General features: G+C 43.7%; 1 protein-coding gene across 3 annotated transcripts in view; it reads right to left on the reverse strand.

Moving 5' to 3' along the window:
• Positions 1-17,878, reverse strand: part of RASSF3 (Ras association domain family member 3) — a 128,503-nt gene that overhangs the window by 55,531 nt on the left and 55,094 nt on the right. For 2 of the 3 annotated variants that reach the window (XM_066591585.1, XM_066591587.1), the window contains exon 2: positions 8,043-8,167. In XM_066591585.1, the coding sequence (XP_066447682.1) occupies positions 8,043-8,167 (125 nt within the window). Of the gene's footprint in view, positions 1-8,042; positions 8,168-16,604; positions 16,811-17,878 lie in introns of those variants that run through there. The other variant, XM_066591586.1, reaches the window with a different exon arrangement.

The raw sequence follows: 17,878 nt of genomic DNA on the forward strand, positions 1-17,878 counted from the left end.
CCCAGAGGAAGCGTGTTTTTACGAACCTGGGGATTACAGCCCAGCAAACCAGGACATAAAATGTCTATGGGGTGGTCACTAAGGGGTTAACTGGAGCAACCAGTGTCAGGCAGCTGCTGCCAAGGCAAATAAAATCATGGGGTGCATCAAAAGAGGTCATGGGGCACATGATGAGAACATGATTCTTCCTCTTTACAAGTCACTGGTCAGACCACACACGGAATATTGTATACAGTATATAAGCGCGCTACGGAAAAAGTTGGCGCTATACAAATAAAGATTATTATTAGTTTTGGGCACAGGTAACCAAGGAGGACATATCATAGCTTGAGCGGGTACAAAGGCAGGCAACTACAGTAGTAAATGGGATAGGTGGACTACAATACCCACAGAGGTGATCAAAATTGAGATTATTTAGTTTAGAAAAAAAAGACAGCTGAGGGCGACCCAATAACTATAAATATATCAGGGGACAATACAGAGGTCTCTCCCATCATCTGTTTATAACCAGGACTGTGACTGTAACAAGGGGGCATCCTCTACCTCTAAAGGAAAGAAGGTTCCTACACCGACATAGAAGAGGGTTCTTTACTGTAAGAGCACTGAGACTGTGGAACCCTCTGCCTGAGGATGTGGTGATGGCAAATTTGATAAAAAAGAGTTCAAGAGGGCCCTGTCTTTCTTGAGCAATATAATATTATATGTTATAATCATTAATAACTTCGAAGGGTAGCAGAGCTAGAGATTATATTAGGGGGTAATAGGCTGAACTGGAGGGACATATGTCTTTTCAGCCTTACGCACTATATTACTACTTAAATGTGTGTAGATGACATGTGTTTCATTGGTTCTTCACATCAATATCCTATCATCATTTATTTATATACTCAATATTTGTAAATATCAAATGCACTTGGAAGTAAAAATCTATACAATGAGGATTTCTATGAATGCAAACCAGTTTAAAGAGCCAATAAAGATTTTATCTGGCAAACGCAGCTATTATTCTCGATCTGCTCTTTTAAGGACACCATGACATTTCTGCAAGCTGATAACCTGGACCCTTAACAGAAAAATAATTGCTAATCGTGTACGGAAATCTGGGGACAGGTCCAAATAGAAAATCTTGGCAAGAGTTTGATTTTCTTGTTGAAAGCAGCCAAAATCTACAGGTGTCACTACAGAAAATGACATTGCAGAAAGATTTCACATAGATATCCTGTGTAGATGATATCTGTCAAGTCAAGTGGAATCGGCTCAAAGTTTTGTATTAATTCAAGTTCCTCATACTTTCCCAAATTAGTAAATCTAATAAAGAAGGGAGACCCTTACAATCAAGCTGGTTTTAGACAAAAAGAGTTGCAACGTGCTTCCTCCTGGCAATCAGTGTGCCTGCTTACCTCCATTAGCCACTCTAGTCTCAATCATGCCGATTTCCTTCTAAGAACCTACACACGGGCCCTTTTAAGGGGCTTTTACATAAAGAAAACCACTTTCAATATCACATGACAACATTGTGATTTTCCACTGCTCAGAACCAACCCCAACTAAGCAGAGGGAGAAAACTACTAAGGTAGAAAGAGAACTCAGCATCACTATGCATTACATATTGTCCCTTTTGACTTGAGTGACATCACTCGATGACCAAGGGTTTTACTAGCTAGATCTACAGTAATAAGATTACTGCCTTCTGTATTGCCATTGACAAACCCATTTCTGACTTTGTCGTTTCATAGTAACAGAATGACTACTGATATTTTGTACTTTCATGTATTGTAATGGTTATATAACAAAACAGCAGATTTAATTGGACCACATGACACTTACAATGTAGAAATTGTATGGCCTCTCCTTTTCTTCATTGAAAACAATAACAACCTTACAGTGCCCTGAAGAATGGAAAGTACCCATTACCAACTGTAATGTACACCACACTGTCTTTATGTATTGTTTGGACTGAGGCAATTATAAAGGCCTCAAAAACACTACCTTCTTGTTGTTTAACTCCATCATTCCTAGATATACTTATCAGTCCAAAACAAGGAAGCTTGAAAGGAGGATAAAAGACATCAACAAAAATTTTATTAAAGTGGGGTAAGAAATTAGCGAAAAACAAAGGAGAAACTAAAGGCTCATTCACACTAGTGCCTGACAGCGCCGTTTTACCTTCTCGTCCTCTCACAACAGAGCTGTCATACAATACTGTACATGAGAAATTACCCAATCTTTAAGGCCCAATGTCGACGGGCGAACTGGAATTGCGAAATCTGCGTGGACGATCCGCAGTTGAATTAAAGCATGCGGATTTGTTTTGTGGACATTTTAGTCCAGAAAACAAATTGCTTGACCTCAGGCAACCTCTATTTTTAAGATGGCAATGGAGGCAGAAATGCAGATCTATCCTCTTCAGCTACAAGTTTCCCTTTTGTCTGGGACTCACAAAACGCGAGGAGCCTTGACGATCGGCTTCTGAGCTAGGGTTTTCGGACAAAATCCAACTAATACCTCACAGTTTTTACATATTATTCACATGCAGTGTGGCTTTTAAACGCCGGGGGAGCCCTGGCTGGTAGTACCAATGTGGTTCACTTTTTGAGGTGCAGGGCAGCCTGCCGAATTATTATGGCGTCATTAATAGGTTGTTGGTCTGTATGATGCACTACATGTATCAGAAGGTCTGCCACTTTGTATCTACTCTGTGTGGGAGTATACACCCAGCAGCTACCCCCCTCCTATATTAAGAGGCTGTGTGAGGGGCTGTTTCATCGGTGTCCCTCACAGGTGTAATTGGCTCCCTCATTTGGCAGTTTAGCCGCCTACATGTTGAGGCGATGCAGCTATCTGCCTTCTTGTATCAGGTTGTATCTGGCCGTTTTTCAGTGTTTGTTTCACTTTTGTCTCAGATGCAAAAGCAGAGACTGGTCTGGAGACCATGTGGGCAACACCATGAAGAAGACATCATGAGGGAACATCACACTGGTGTTACTCCTAGGATTTTGGTATGGCGTGGCATAAGGTAAGGGTGGCTAGATCCCTTTAATCTTCATGTTGATTTGGTCGTGGGACCAGTGGTACAGCCATTTTTCACAAGTGTCCCAGGAACAGTTTTTCAACATGACAATGCCAGGCCACATTACCCTGCAACTTTGTGCAGCCTGCGTGGCCTAAACGTGCTACCATGGTCTACAGCGTCTCCAGACTTGTCTTCCATCAAGCACATTTGGGTCGGCAATTTCTAAGGGAGCTGCCAGCAGTGCATCTTGATGATTTGCGTGCCCAAGTGCATTCAGTGTGGCAGAACATTTCTGACAACCATTAATAATCTTATTGATAGCATACTAAAACATGTAACTGCATGTATGTGTGTGGCGCTCATACTGAATACTGAATGAATTAAGATGTTTTTAATATATGGTTTCCATTTTTTGATCATTTGCATATCATTAACATGCCTATTGATCCTGCAGTTTCCATAACTCCATGACTTTTCCTTCTTGGTGTTGCACTTTCAATATTGAGTAGTGTATGATGGAGGGGTTAGAAAGCCTTGTGATGTTGGGTGTATCTGAGGTGATTTACAGCATTTCAAGGCAGTCTATAGGCATACTTTGCTGTGTCTTTTTGCCTCCTATCTGAAGAATGGTATTAGGACAGGTAAACAAGAGTAAGGAGTGCTTATAGTTTTTAGGTCAAGCTCACTTGACCCTATGCGTAAAAGGCTGCATGAGGGGTGACACGGGCCTATCATCGCGCATAATAGGCTGATATATAAAATAAGACATTGAGATTGGGTGTAAACATGTGTATCTGGTAAAAAATTGGCTCAGAGATAGAAAGCAGAGGGTGATAATAAATTGTTCATACTCTGATTGGGCCACCGTTGCTAGTGGGGTGCCACAGGGCTCAGTACTAGGCCCCATTCTGTTCAATATATTTATCAACAACCAGATAGAGGGACTGCACAGTAAAATATCAATATTTGCAGATGATGCAAAATTATACAATATAATCAATGCAACGGAGGACAATGTGCGGCTACAAACGGACCTAGATAAGCTGGGGGCTTGAGCAAAAAAATGGCAAATGAAGTTCAATGTTGATAAATGTAAGATTATGCACATGGGCAGGAGAAACGGATGTCACCAATACACACTAAATGGGGTACTGCTAGGGAAAAGTGATATGGAAAAAGACCTTTGGGTACTAGTGGACTGTAGACTAAACTGGAGTAACCAATGCCAGTCAGCTGCTGCAAAAGCTAATAAAGTCTTGGGGTACATTAAAAAAGGTATAGGGGTGAGGGATGAGAACATTATTCTACCGCTACATAAGGCACTTGTCAGGCCTCACATGGAATACTGCGCACAGTTCTGGACCCCAGTGCTCAGGAAAGATGTCACAGTGCTTGAGGGGGTTCAAAGAAGGGCAACTAAACTAATAAATGAAAGGGAGGACTGGAATACCCAGAGAGGCAATCAAAAATTGAGATTATTTACCCTGGAAAAAAGACGATTAAGAGGTAATCAAATAACTATGTATAAATACATGAGGGGACAATACAAGGATCTCTCCCATGACCTGTTTCTACCCAGGACTGCGACGGTAACGAGAGGGCATCCTCTATGTCTAGAAGAAACTCAGGTTTCATCGCCAACAAAGAAAAGGGTTCTTTAATGTAAGAGCAGTGAGACTGGGGAACTCTCTGCCTGAAGATGTGGTGATGGCAAAATCCATAGAGGAGTTTAAAAGGGGACTTGATGTCTTTCTGGAGCGGAAGGATATTACAGGATATAAATCTTAGGTTAATTGTTAATCCGGGTATACAGGCAGGTAGGAACTATTAGGGGTTGATCCAGGGATTAGTCTGATTGCCATTTGGGAGTTGGGAAGGAATTTTCCCCCAAATGGGCTAATTGGCTCCTGCCTCTTGGAGTTTTTGCCTTCCTCTGGATCAACAACACAGGAGGATAAACAGGCTGGACTAGATGGACATTGTCTTCATTCGGCTTTACATACTGTTACTATGTTACCATCATAGCGATATTGTACTGCACATGACAGTGTATCTCACGCCCGCTGTAATGCTCAGCCCACCCGTTTTTTTTTCCCGTTTAGATTTCCCATAATGTCGCTTCGCAACGGAGCGTATACATGCCGCCTATAAGAAATGTAATTGCATATGGGCAGCAATGATTATACACCAATAGAGAACAACGGGCTCTATTGCGCATAATACGCCACAAAGTAGAACATGCTGCGTTCTTTTTTTGTGCTTGCATATTATGCAATTCCTACATGCAAGTGTGAGCGGAACTGTGCAAGCAATATATTTAATTGCAATGTATTTGATTGCATGTACAGCGCACGAGAAATACGCGGTAATCTTGATCTCGTGTGAGCGCAGCCTTAAGGCCCATTTAGACGCAATGATTATTGCTCAAAATTCATTAAAAGTGTCGAAAGTGAGAGATAATTTCGTTAGTCGTTCGTTTATCGTTGTCTTTCAGTCCGCTTAAAATCCATCGTTTGGTAGTTCGCTTATCGTTTGGTTTAAATGAAAATAGTTCAGTCGTTTAACGATTTTTACCTCATTTTCTTATCTTCACTGATGCACACGCCTTCCAAACAAACTATCATTCAGTTGTCGTTTATCGTCCCTTTTCCAACGATAGTCGTTCAGTTTAAACGGTCGTCTTTAAAAGCAAAACAATCGCTCACTTTTGATTGCTTAAACAAATTTTGAGCAACGATCGTGTCTAAATGGGCCTTTAGTTTGAGTCTCTATGCCCAACTACATGCACTACATACATCTTCGCTGTGGCTTAAAGGGGTTGTCCCGCCATAGCAAGTGGGGTTATACACTTCTGTATGACCATATTAATGCACTTTGTAATATACATCGTGCATTAAATATTGGCCATACAGAAGTTATACACTTACGCCTCCGGTGCTGGCGTCCCCGTCTCCATGGCGCCGACTAAAGCTGCCTTCTCCCTGGATTAGACGCGCTTGCGCTGTCTGCCCTCTTCTGTCCGGCTCCAGCGTGCTAGCGCTGCAGAGGTCTTCTGCGCATGCGTGCAGCGCGAGCACGCCGGAGCCGGACCGAAGGAGGCAGACAGCGCATGCGCAGAAGACCTCTGCAGTGCGAGCATGCCGGAGCCGGACCGAAGGAGGCAGACAGCGCATGCGCAGAAGACCTCTGCAGCGTGAGCACGCCGGAGCCGAACAGAAGGAGGCAGACAGCGCATGCGCAGAAGACCTCTGCAGCGCAAGCACGCCGGAGCCGGACAGAAGGAGGCAGACAGCGCATGCGCAGAAGACCTCTGCAGCGCGAGCACGCCGGAGCTGGACAGAAGGAGGCAGACAGCGCATGCGCGTCTAATCCAGGGAGAAGGCAGCTTTAGTCGGCGCCATGGAAACGGAGACGCCAGCACCGGAGGGGGTAAGTGAATAACTTCTGTATGGCTCATATTTAATGCACGATGTACATTACAAAGTGCATTAATATGGCCATACAGAAGTGCATAACCCCACTTGCTATGGCGGGACAACCCCTTTAATGAACAGCCTCTTCCTATGACCCACACACAAAGGTGGTATTGGCTTGCCTTGTTGGACAATTACCATAGGCACGTGAGATTCTTTTTGATGTTTATCAAACTTGTCGTTTTGCCTGAAACTGTTTACTTTGAAATTAAATGTAGCAGAATTGGATGTCAAGATACAACTTTATTCTCCGCATAATACAAAGATCAGGTCCTTTTACCATGAGGCAAGGGCTAACTATAGAGGATGCAGGGGATGTGGTTGCACCCAGGCCCAGGAGCCTTGGAGGGCCCATAAGGCCTCTCTTCTCCATATAGGGAGCCCAGTTCTATGAATAAAGCATTATAGCTGGGGGCCCCGTTCTAGGTTTTGCATTGGGGTCCAGGAGCTTCAAGTTGCGCCTCTGCCATGAGGTATTAGCATAAATGGGGGAAAATGTTGTTATACACAGGTTTAACACAAAACCATAATCTTGACAGGTTCCAGGAAAACCCCTTCATTCTTTTTCAAGATCTATGGCAGACCAAGCACAGCTTGGCTTTATTGCTCCTGTAATTATTACACTGCTAAGCTTACAGGAGCGAATGCGAACCATGGCTAATGGAAATGATGTGATGTCCTTAAAGCAATTACCTGTTTATGTGACTATTGATCGTTTTGATGGAAGAATCGCTAATCATACATTGCTGTATCGGTCATCTTCTCTGCTCTAATATTACCAAGGTCTTAAGACACAACAACACAGCCATTCCCTGTATCACTACTGATTTACCAGAAATCATATGCAATGCGTATCTCATTGCCTGTATAGGAAATCCTCTTTCCAGCCATGAAATGATAATCCATGCAGAGGGTGGTTTACAATATAAACAGACCCTAAAAGTTTGGATTAGATGGTTTGATATACATATAATTAAGCTAGCGAGCAGAGCATGAGTTAGGCCTCCTTCCCACGAACGGATTTCTGCTGCATAATTCGCGGTGAAAATCCGCTGCATGGCTCGCAGCTATTAGGTTCTATTGAACCTAATAGCTCAGGGCACACGGTGCGGAATTCCACCCGTGAAATCTCCCGTCCTCACCCGCGGCATGCTCTATTTGCCGCGGGTGTACGCGCTGACGGCTTCCATTGCAGTCAATGGAAGCCGTCCGTTCACGCTATCTCTCGCGGTAACACAGCGGAAGATAGCGTGAAAACGCTTTCCCGCCTACCGCCGCTGCGTCATATGACGCGGCCGGCCGCGTCATGTGACGCGGTGGGCGTGTCGTGACGCGGCGGCGGTGGGCGGGGAAGCGTCATGCGGGAGCGAAGAGGCCGGATCCGCTGGTAAGTATGGGGTCTCTGGGGGGTGCCATGACGGGCTTCGCCGTGAAATATTCCGCGGCAGAGCCCGTCACGCTCGTGTGCAGCTGGCCTAAGATACACTAGCAACATTAAAGAAAATAAATAAAGCATTGCACTAAGTAATACAGCATCCATGTAACAAAAAGCTTACCTTATCATTATTATTGGAGTGGTCCAATGTGTCGTATGCAGGTAAACATTCCATTAATTTTCCATTCGGTTCACAGTTTAATTGCACCTGTCCTTGGCAATGAGAATGGCATGTGTATTTACAATCTGAAAAAGTCAAGAAGATGAAAAAAAATGTTAAACCCTCCTAAATGTTTTGTGCATAAACAGAGCAATATGTACAAAGGTACTGAAGACAACATTGCTGCCGCACAAGAAAAATGGTCTTCATGTACAATGGCTGAAACAAGGTCCATCTTTGCATAAGGCCGCCTGCAGACGAGCGGGTCGGATCCGGCGGCGAGAATTCTCGCCGCGGGACCCGACCTGAGAGCCTGCAGGGACGAGCGCGTACTCACCCGCGCCTGGCGGCCCCGGCTCTTTCACGCGCAGACCGGAGCCGGCGGCCGGGTGAGTGACGTTTCTGTGCGAGGCTCTGCGAGCCCCGCACAGAAATAGGACATGCCGCGGTCTGTTTTCCGCGCGAAATTTCGCGCGGCCAAACCGCGGCCATCTGCATAGGAGTGCGTATTGTAATGCACTCCTATGCAGGCTTTTAGTGGCGGAAATACCGCCGCGGGATTTTCGCCCGTGTGCAGGCGGCCTAATACTTAGGAGTTCATTTGGACAACTTTACACTGGACTTTACATTTGGACTTGTCTTTACAGTTGTGGTTTATATGTTAGATGTTTAGCAGCACACAGAGGAAGACACTAAAGCCCCATTTACACACACAGGTCACTTTGTCAAAAACTGACAGTTTTGAGTGATCATTTTGCATTAGGTACTAATGGGCTAATCAGCCCATTAGAAGCTAACTAGCTTAATTTGCATGTATTTCGAGAACAGCGGGTGGTCTGTTCTCTAAGTACATCACTATTCTTCTCCAGCTGGACAGCAGCTGAAAGAATATTATCAGCGCTGCCCACAGAGAACTCAGCGTGCGGTCTGTCTTATCAGGGATGACAGATTTTAAGCTGAGCTGAACTCAGCGATGGACGAAAAGTGCATGATGGGCACACATTTACACACAACGATTATTACTCAAAAGATGGCTTTTGAGCGATATTCGTTGCGTGTAAAGGGGCCTCAAGCCAAAGCTGGCAATGAGATACCTGCTCATCTCTGCTAACAATAATTGTGACCAGTGGACATAATTGTTAAAGATTTCTTTGAGAAAACAAATGAATGTGCTTATGGTGCGCAGATTTCGCATCATGTTGGAAAATCTGTGTGTAATAAGAGCTTCCACTTATCAGAACTGTTCATTACTTCACCCTTCAGGGCCAAATTCCTGTCCGAGCACGCGGTGGGATAAGGCCATGGATAGTCAGCAGAAATGACAGGCTCACTAAATAAGGAACACCACAAAAGACAGATAAATAGTAGACTAACAGCCAATACTTCCTAATATTATCAAGACCCATCAGAAATCTCTGTCTACAGCTAAGGGTTCATGCACACAGTAGACTATGCAGGGCACCAATATGGTTCTTTAGTATAAAGCCATACCAGCTCTGTTGGACTCCAAAAGAATGGAAAGATTTTCGACTAAAAGCAATGCTACTAGCGTTGAACAAACTTGGTGCATACAAAATCTGATGGAGGGAGGCATGGTTTTCTTGCTGACGGATAGGTATGGAAGTATGGTTCCTTCAAGTAGTATAATGCAACTCTTGGACCAAAAAATAGATTTATTCCAAGGTCTATTACTCCCTTCCTTATTATTATATAGAGTACTATGAAACGGTTTGCTTATCGTGAAGAGATAGTAAATGCCAATGTCTGAATGCTGACTTAGTATATGACAAAGCTCAGACTCTAGTTTTTTGTTTTATCACTCACTTTTGTGAATGGACATGCTTGTAATACTTGTGTGAGTGATGTATGAACCGCTACATACACACATTCATATACACAGCCCAGGACAACCTTTTAAGTGCCTCTTATTTATTAGCATAGTTAAGAAGTTCGGCCAAACTCTAGATCTAGTAATAGCATAGGCAAATCCAGCCTTGCCTAGATGTGGTAATGGACACTGGTTTAATAATGGCCTGAAGTATGTTGAGCTGTCAGACTCCCTTGATGTGGCATGCACATGATTTGCAAATGTTCCTCTAGGATATACGCCTCTATTATTATCAATTCTTTACAGCCTAACCCCCTATCATTTGATCTGGTAAGAGCCTAAAGTTATGTCTGAATGATCTTTGGTCTAGAACTTTGTCGACCTAAAGTTAGTCACAATTGAGTTGACCTTTTACCGCTCACATTTGACTTTTTGAGGCAGTTTCTCAGTTTTACCATTTCCAGACATTCTGTATCATTTTTTTTTATTCTGGAGTTATTCTACATTGGATTCCATTCCCAAAATAGTAATTCTTCTAGATTATATAACAGGCCATAAAACAGTAGCAAACAAGGCTATCATTGTACAGGGAGGTAGATATTGATTTAGCGGTCAGATAACTACACCCTTTACTTATTTTCACAAACAAAGCCAAAGTTATTTTGGTACATAAATATACAGTGGCAGAAATAATCTAGGGCAAACAAACCTAACCATCATGCTGTTGTTCTTCAAAGTATTCCACTGCACTGACTAGAGATAAGTGACTTTATTCCAACAAACTAAATACTGGCAAGCATCAGGGTGTCCCGTGCAGAGCTCAGGGCTGGCCTGCCCATAAGGGATGGGTTTACCTCCCTCTTTTGCCTGAGCCATGTTGTATCCACCTCCCGGCAGCTCAAGGCGGCAGCCAGCTCCAGTGACCGTACTGATGGTGGTGAGTCCTGTTTCCAGTGAGCTAGTCCACTCATTGCTAGTCAATTCACTACTCCTGTGTTCTTGCCCAGGTGGTTTGTGCCTGTGGCAGATCCTACTGTAGGCCCTCGTACTGTTGATGTCTGGTTGGCAAGTAAGTAACAGCAGTGAGACTATTAGTGGAAAAAAAAATTAAATCCCCATTGAAGAGTCTAATGAAGGAATATCAGGCGTGGCATATTTTAACACTACAGCAATTGTCTAAAAGCCTGCAGATCAGGGGCAAAAATGGGGTATGCAATTAAGGAAACTGCCTAGGGTGTACCTGTCTCATTATGTAGGTGGGTGCCTTATGACCCCTACCAAACAAAGTGGACTGGACATCTATATGTTCTTTAGAAATCCAAATGTGTCACAGCTGTATTAGTAGGAATGAGCTGATCTGACCTCGCTATTCATACTTCTTAAGCTTGCATAAACAGCTCCCTCCCTGTCCATTGTCCAGGCATCAGGTGACTTTGGGAGAGAGGAGCAGGACTTTGGGCAAAAAAACCAGAAAGTTGTCAAAACAAGTTTATTGTGTTGCTGTATACACCTACTCAGATCACTGACTGGAGAACTGGACCTAGTGGCCAGCACTGCTCACCTGAACATCTAAGGTGATTTAGGCGGAAGCCTGCAGCGGAATCCAACCCTGTGCCCAGCCAGCTTCTGTGCGTAACTGCTTTTCTTTTTCTGTACTGCAGATAGTCCGCACGGCGAGACGTCGAACATGTACAGTACTTTTTTTTTTTTAAATTAAATCCCAGCCTTTCCCACATCATCGCTAAGCGATGATGAAGAATTTGTGCCTTTCCGCAATGTCTTTGCAGAAGGGCTACTGGTCGGCTAGCTTCCATTGACTTCAATGGAAGCCGTCCATGCAGAATCCGCACAGAAATAGAGCATGTTGTGATTTTTCCTCCACAAGCGGAAAAATCGCAAGTGATTTCCACTCGTGTAGAGGAAAAAGTGTTTTGCCATAGCATGCTATGGGCGGTATTTCCTGCGGAATCCAAAGGCGAACGCCCACTTCGGATTCCACAATGCAAATCCGCCCGTGTGCAGCCGGTTTTAAACAGTAAAAAGTATCACTTATGTTGCAATAGAAGCTTCTCGAATAAGGTCTAACTCCTCCCTTGCTGGCTGTTTCTTTATTGACATCTCCCATTTCCTCTGCTGTAACTTGCCACTGAAAAGGCGGTTTCAGTCATAGATCCGGCTCAAATAACGTAGTCTGAATGCGTACATAGCCTTTAACTGTACTATAATCACTAACATACAGATATAACCTGTGTAGAGCTGGTATATACCACTATATGAAATACCTTACCACAGTGCCCATCCACATGACCTCACCCACTGTTCATGAGCGCGACTACATACTCCTACATCACGCTAACTGCATAGCTCCTTCTATGCTGTCTCAAATCCTAGAGTCCTGACTTTTTTTGGTGGGGGAGGACCACAACCTTGCTAGACACATGTTTTTAGGTTATCATCTGTCAATGCTACTATGCAAAGGTCAGTTTGTTCAGGAAAGTTCATAGTCTCCCATTGGTTCTCTTACTGTGTATATGTGGTTATTCTTAAGTTATGTAAGATATAATTGAGTTATGGGAAAGTTTGTTTCTAACACCCATGGCTGATTTGACATATTACTGGAAGGCTGAACGTTTCTCCTAAGATTAAAAGGACTCTTAAAATCAATCAGAAAGAATTGTAGGGACTTTAGCTGTGAATGTGACGATACTTCGTTACGACGCTGCGTCTAACCTGTAACTCATGTTGCGTCCATTTGTCTCAATATAGAGAGATGTGATGGCATGAAGCATCACCGCCACCAGCAGAGAAGCCTCTTGTTGGAATACAACTCCACAAGAAATCTCGCAGCGGAATCAGACCCGGCGCCCCCCAGAGACCCTGTACTGACCTCTCCGGATCCACGGCGAGAGTCTCTGCAGGTGAGCCAGTGCGCATGCTCAGTGCAGTGCATGACGGGCTGGGCGGTGACACGATTTCCCGCAATACTTTCGCTGTGCTCACTGTGATGAACAAAACACGCTGCAACTCTCCCCCACGAGCAGAAAGTTGCAGTTGATTTCCGCTCGTGGGCAGGGGAGAATCTGTTAACATAGCATGTCCGACAGCTATTGCTGCGAGATTTGCGGCGGATGCCTGACCGCGAATCCCGCACTTATTATCCGTCTGTGGGCATTGGGCCTTACAGCGGCTTTAGACGACCGTATATCGGCCGGGTATTCACGCCGGCCGATATACGGCGTCTCTGTCTGCAGGGGGAGGAGGCTGGAAGAGCCAGGAGCAATGCTCTGAGCTCCGGCCACCTCTCTGCCTCCATTCCACCCCCTCTCCACTCCTCTGCACTATTTGCAATAAGAGGAGGCAGGACGGGGGCCGAGAGCTTCGCCCCCATCCCGCCTACCCTCGTTGGAAATAGTGCAGAGGGGGTGGAGAGTTGGCGGAGAGGGGGCGGGAGCTCAGTTCCTGCTCCTGGCTCTTCCAGCCTCCTCCCCCTGCAGAAAAGGACGCCGTATATCGGCCGGCGTAAATACCCGGCCGATATACGGTCGTCTGAATAAGCCCTTAGGCTGGGTTTGTCTAACAGATTACATTTGCAATCTGAAATGAATGATTAGATGCAGTTTAACATTGGAAGACCACTTATTACTTGGCCTATTTACAATTAACATTATAGCACATGTTTGATGATACCCATTTATCATACAGCGTTATGCCTAGTGCAGGGCCAGTGCTGGTGGCACGTGACATGGGTATTCTCTTTTTGGTGTTCTTTGGGTGGCTGTATTATGCTCTGCCCCCTTATTCCTGTACTGTATATAGCGCAGTGTATGTTTTTCCTGGAATGTTCCCCTTATTTCATTCATAAAAGGCAAACATTATAAACAAAATGTATTGCATAAAATAGGTTGGGCCTTATCCACACAAGCTTGTCCAACTACAGTGTGTTGAAAAATGGACTGATTTTAAAACATATGTCTGTGTGATATCCATATGTATTGCAAATGTACGGTTTTTTTTACATCCGTGTGTCATCCTTTTTTTTTGGTGTGTGTGTGGGGGGGAGGGGGACGGACTAAAAGAAAAAAAACACTGAAGGAGGACAATATTTTTTTCTAGAACTGCTTAGCAATAATCAGTGAAAAACAGAGTGCACACGGATGTCTTCCATGCACGCTCTATTTCTTTTTTTCACACCCATGAACTTGAATGGGTGACAGCCATCTGAGAAGTCAAACCAGAATAGGACATATAATTTTTTACAGTCTGTATAAACTATAATGGGTCAGTGTGGTGTCCCTGCGCAGTCCACTTGCAAATATAAACAGTATACAAATGTGAAAACTGCTGATGCAAGCTCTTTCATAGACCTGTTATCATAGAATGGTAGAGTTGGAAGGGACCTCTAGGGTCATCATCTCCAACCCCCTGCTCAACGCAGGATTCACTAAATCATCCCAGACAGATATCCGTCCAGCCTCTGTTTGAACACTGCCATTGAAGGAGAACTCACCGCCTCCTGTGGTAGCCTGTTCCACTCATTGATCATCCTCACTGTCAGAAACTTTTTCTAATATCTTATATAGAAATATAAATAGCTGCAATCATTATCAAATCTAAAGTAAAATCCTAAATGTGTAGGCCAAGCATTAATCCTTTCCAATCCCTTCTCTGACGTCTAAAGACATTATGATTTAAGGCTGTACAGCTCTGATGTTGGAAGACGTCCGTCGGGGTTCTCTTACTGTATATTGCCAGCCTCTCTGCTGTCGGAGCCTATCCAATGTGTCACCTCATGCAGTACTGGCTTTAGCCAGCATATAGTGCTATTGTATTATAGCAGAAAAAGAGTAAGCTCACTAGGAAAACCAGGCTACATATTGGATTGGAAAGGGTTAAGTGAGCACCTATAGGTGAAGCTTACATATTTTCCTTTTTGCTTGCACATAAACCTCTAATACCAACCTCTCCACATGTACAGCTGGGGTGACTCAGATCTAGAATGAGTCTTCATGACCATGAGATACAAAAAGCTACATATCTAGACCAGTTATAAGGAATCGCCCACGAACGATCTGCTTTCTTGATCAGGGAGGTCTCTGTTTAATCTCAGCATGCAGTATTTATAGAGAACCTGCGAATGTACTTATCCCAGTTATCGTGGTGGGACGAGCGCACGAGGTATTCTATCAGTTCAGTACTACATTAACCAGGGTACTTTAGACAAACACGGACCTTGCTATGGCTAATGCTGTAAACCGTGCAAGGTATGTATGTTTTAAGTTAATTATAAAGCTATAATATGGAAGTAGTGTAATTCTTGCATTTTATAGATTTTGACTTCACTAGTTGTAAAACAAGAATAAACTTGCCATGTCAGATGTAATGTATTCTTCCCATCCACAGCTCAGTCTATTACTTGTATAATAGTGCATTCTCTGCATGTTTATTCTTGTAAGCAGTATATTTCAGCTTGAGGGCACATTTTCCTTACAGATTCCAGGCCACATCTGTGCATACTAGGGAACCATACAGCTTTTGTGCACAACCATACAAGTTCTGTACACACAGCTCTAACATGTGCATGGAGGCATAATACAGGCCCCTGCTGGACTTTCGAGACCCCTGTTTCGGCTTTGGATGATAGGGGGAAAAAAGTGCTTTACAAACTGCACATGAGAATCTACCATTGGGCTCTCTGTTCTAATAGATATCCCAAACTGGAGCCCATTGAATACATTTGAAAACCAATGATTGTAATGCATTGTATTTAAAAAAACAAAAAAACAACAAGCATTAATATTGCATTAATCTAGTGATGCCATGTGCATGAGCCTTAAGGATGGTTTAGAAAGGGAACCACAGAAAGAAACTTGTGGACCTTCTTTCTTTAAAAAACCTGAACTTTCTTGCCACTTCTATAAGGCCTAAAACTCTGGATTCACTTGATGAAGCTGGACTGTTGTATAAGGGAAGCAGACCCTCACTAAAATGCAAGCCTCTTACGGGTCTTGTAATTTACTTTTCTTGTATTTTAATTATTATATCTAATGAGTGTACATATAAAAAATTATATACTGTATATAGGCCACATATCTGCAGTATCAATAGTTCTGCAACTAAACATCTTGCCAGATACTTATTCAGTTGTGACAAATGATGATATTAGGTATTTTTTATTACATAGCATTGTTTGTTTCTTAGGAATAACTCCTTTCCATCTATGTTTTGCTATATCGAATACAACAAATAGAACAGGCTATGGATAGCTAGAAATATGCCAGCGATGATTCTGCATATTCATTCTATGTCATTTATAGCCACATTTGCTGAAAGTTTACTCCAGCCTTTACTATTCCCAGAAGCAGCAATCCAATGCTTGGTAAATGCTACCCCAATGCATCATACGTATCATTTGGTGACACAAGTTATAGTAGTAAGTGTAGAGTTGGCCCTTGTATCCATTGTTTGTTTATACTGTTGCCAATGGATGATCACAGCACAGGCACAGAACACACAAATCTCATCAGCGCAGTCACCATTACACGGGAATATATTATTTATCACAGCATCTACAGCTATGGAGGAAATGTACAGATCAGATGTCACGTATGACCATAACATGCACATCATCTGTGATCACAGTGTCTATGCATCCAGGCATCTGCTAGCATATGACTACATTGCATCTGGACACCTACCTGGGGTTGTGCTCTTCTTGACCTGGACTTTGATTTTGCTGGATAGCTTATATATTGCAGTTCCCATCCCAGAGAGCGTTTGTGACTGTGAGGCCAGGAAGCTGAGCTGCTCATGAAACCAGCAAGCCTTGGTAAATGTACTGCACTGACTCAGATAAATCAGGCAGAGTGCTGCTGATGCTGAGAAGGTCTCCAGCAGCATTGTGTCTGACCTCCTCTACTGCACAAGGCTAATGCCCACACTTAGTTGGGAAGGAAGGGGGGGAGAATCTGCCTTTCAAGGAATTCTACATATTTACACCCATTCATGACATGTTCTGTATGTGTTCGCTATTTTCTACCTTAAAATGATGTTGTAATGAAACACCTTCAGCCGCACTTGCCAGAAATCAGATACCGTGGCATCACTCGTGCTCGCTAGAACACTCACATGACGTCTTCGTGAAACACGAGAACACACATGTTCTAGAACAAATGCAGCCTGATCCAAGCATCCTAGGTAATGGCGGCAGTTATTTAACTCCTGCTTAATAGCATTCTGGAATATAGCTGGTATGGTATTAAAGGGGTTCTCCTCTACATTAGAAATAGGGCTGGACGATTTCCCCAAAAACTAAAATCTCGATTTGCGACTTTCATCTTAGATTTTCTTTTTTTCGGTTTTGTTGATAAAGAAGCTAAAAATACGAAAATAGCTGATTTTTAACATAGGGGAATTGTAGGCATAGCAATTCCTTAAAGGGAACCCGTCACCTGCCTAAGGCACCTTAAAACTACCTTGCGTTAAGGGACATGTTAGAGAACCGGGGATGCATTTTTTCTCACCTACTCCCTGGATCCTGCGTGGCACATGAATATCTGACTCTTTTCAGAGTCCCGTGCATGGGCTCCTCCATAGACTTGTATAGGAATGTGCACAGTCAGATTTTCGTCCAGGGCACAGACTTCAGCGGCAGGAACCGCGGTACCTGCTACCTGCCCTAGTTAGTTTATGGTTCTTTAGGAAGGTGACAGGTTTGTTTAAAGGCCCTTTTAGACACAACAAGAATCGCTCAAAGCCGTCTTTTGAGCACTTCTCGTTCTGTCTAAATGCAGGGACATCGTGCAGCTTTCATGCACAAGTCACTGATTGCTGAATTCTAGCTTGCTAGAATTGAGCGATCAGCTGTTATCAGTGGAGCAGGCTGTTATCAGCCGGCTGCGCTGATAACGTTCTCTATACCTGTGTCCTGCTGTGAATTCACAGCGGGGCACAGGCAGTAAGTGCAGAGAAC

The sequence above is a fragment of the Eleutherodactylus coqui genome, chromosome 2 (genome assembly GCF_035609145.1).
Source record: "Eleutherodactylus coqui strain aEleCoq1 chromosome 2, aEleCoq1.hap1, whole genome shotgun sequence".
Classification (NCBI taxonomy): Eukaryota; Metazoa; Chordata; class Amphibia; order Anura; family Eleutherodactylidae; genus Eleutherodactylus; species Eleutherodactylus coqui.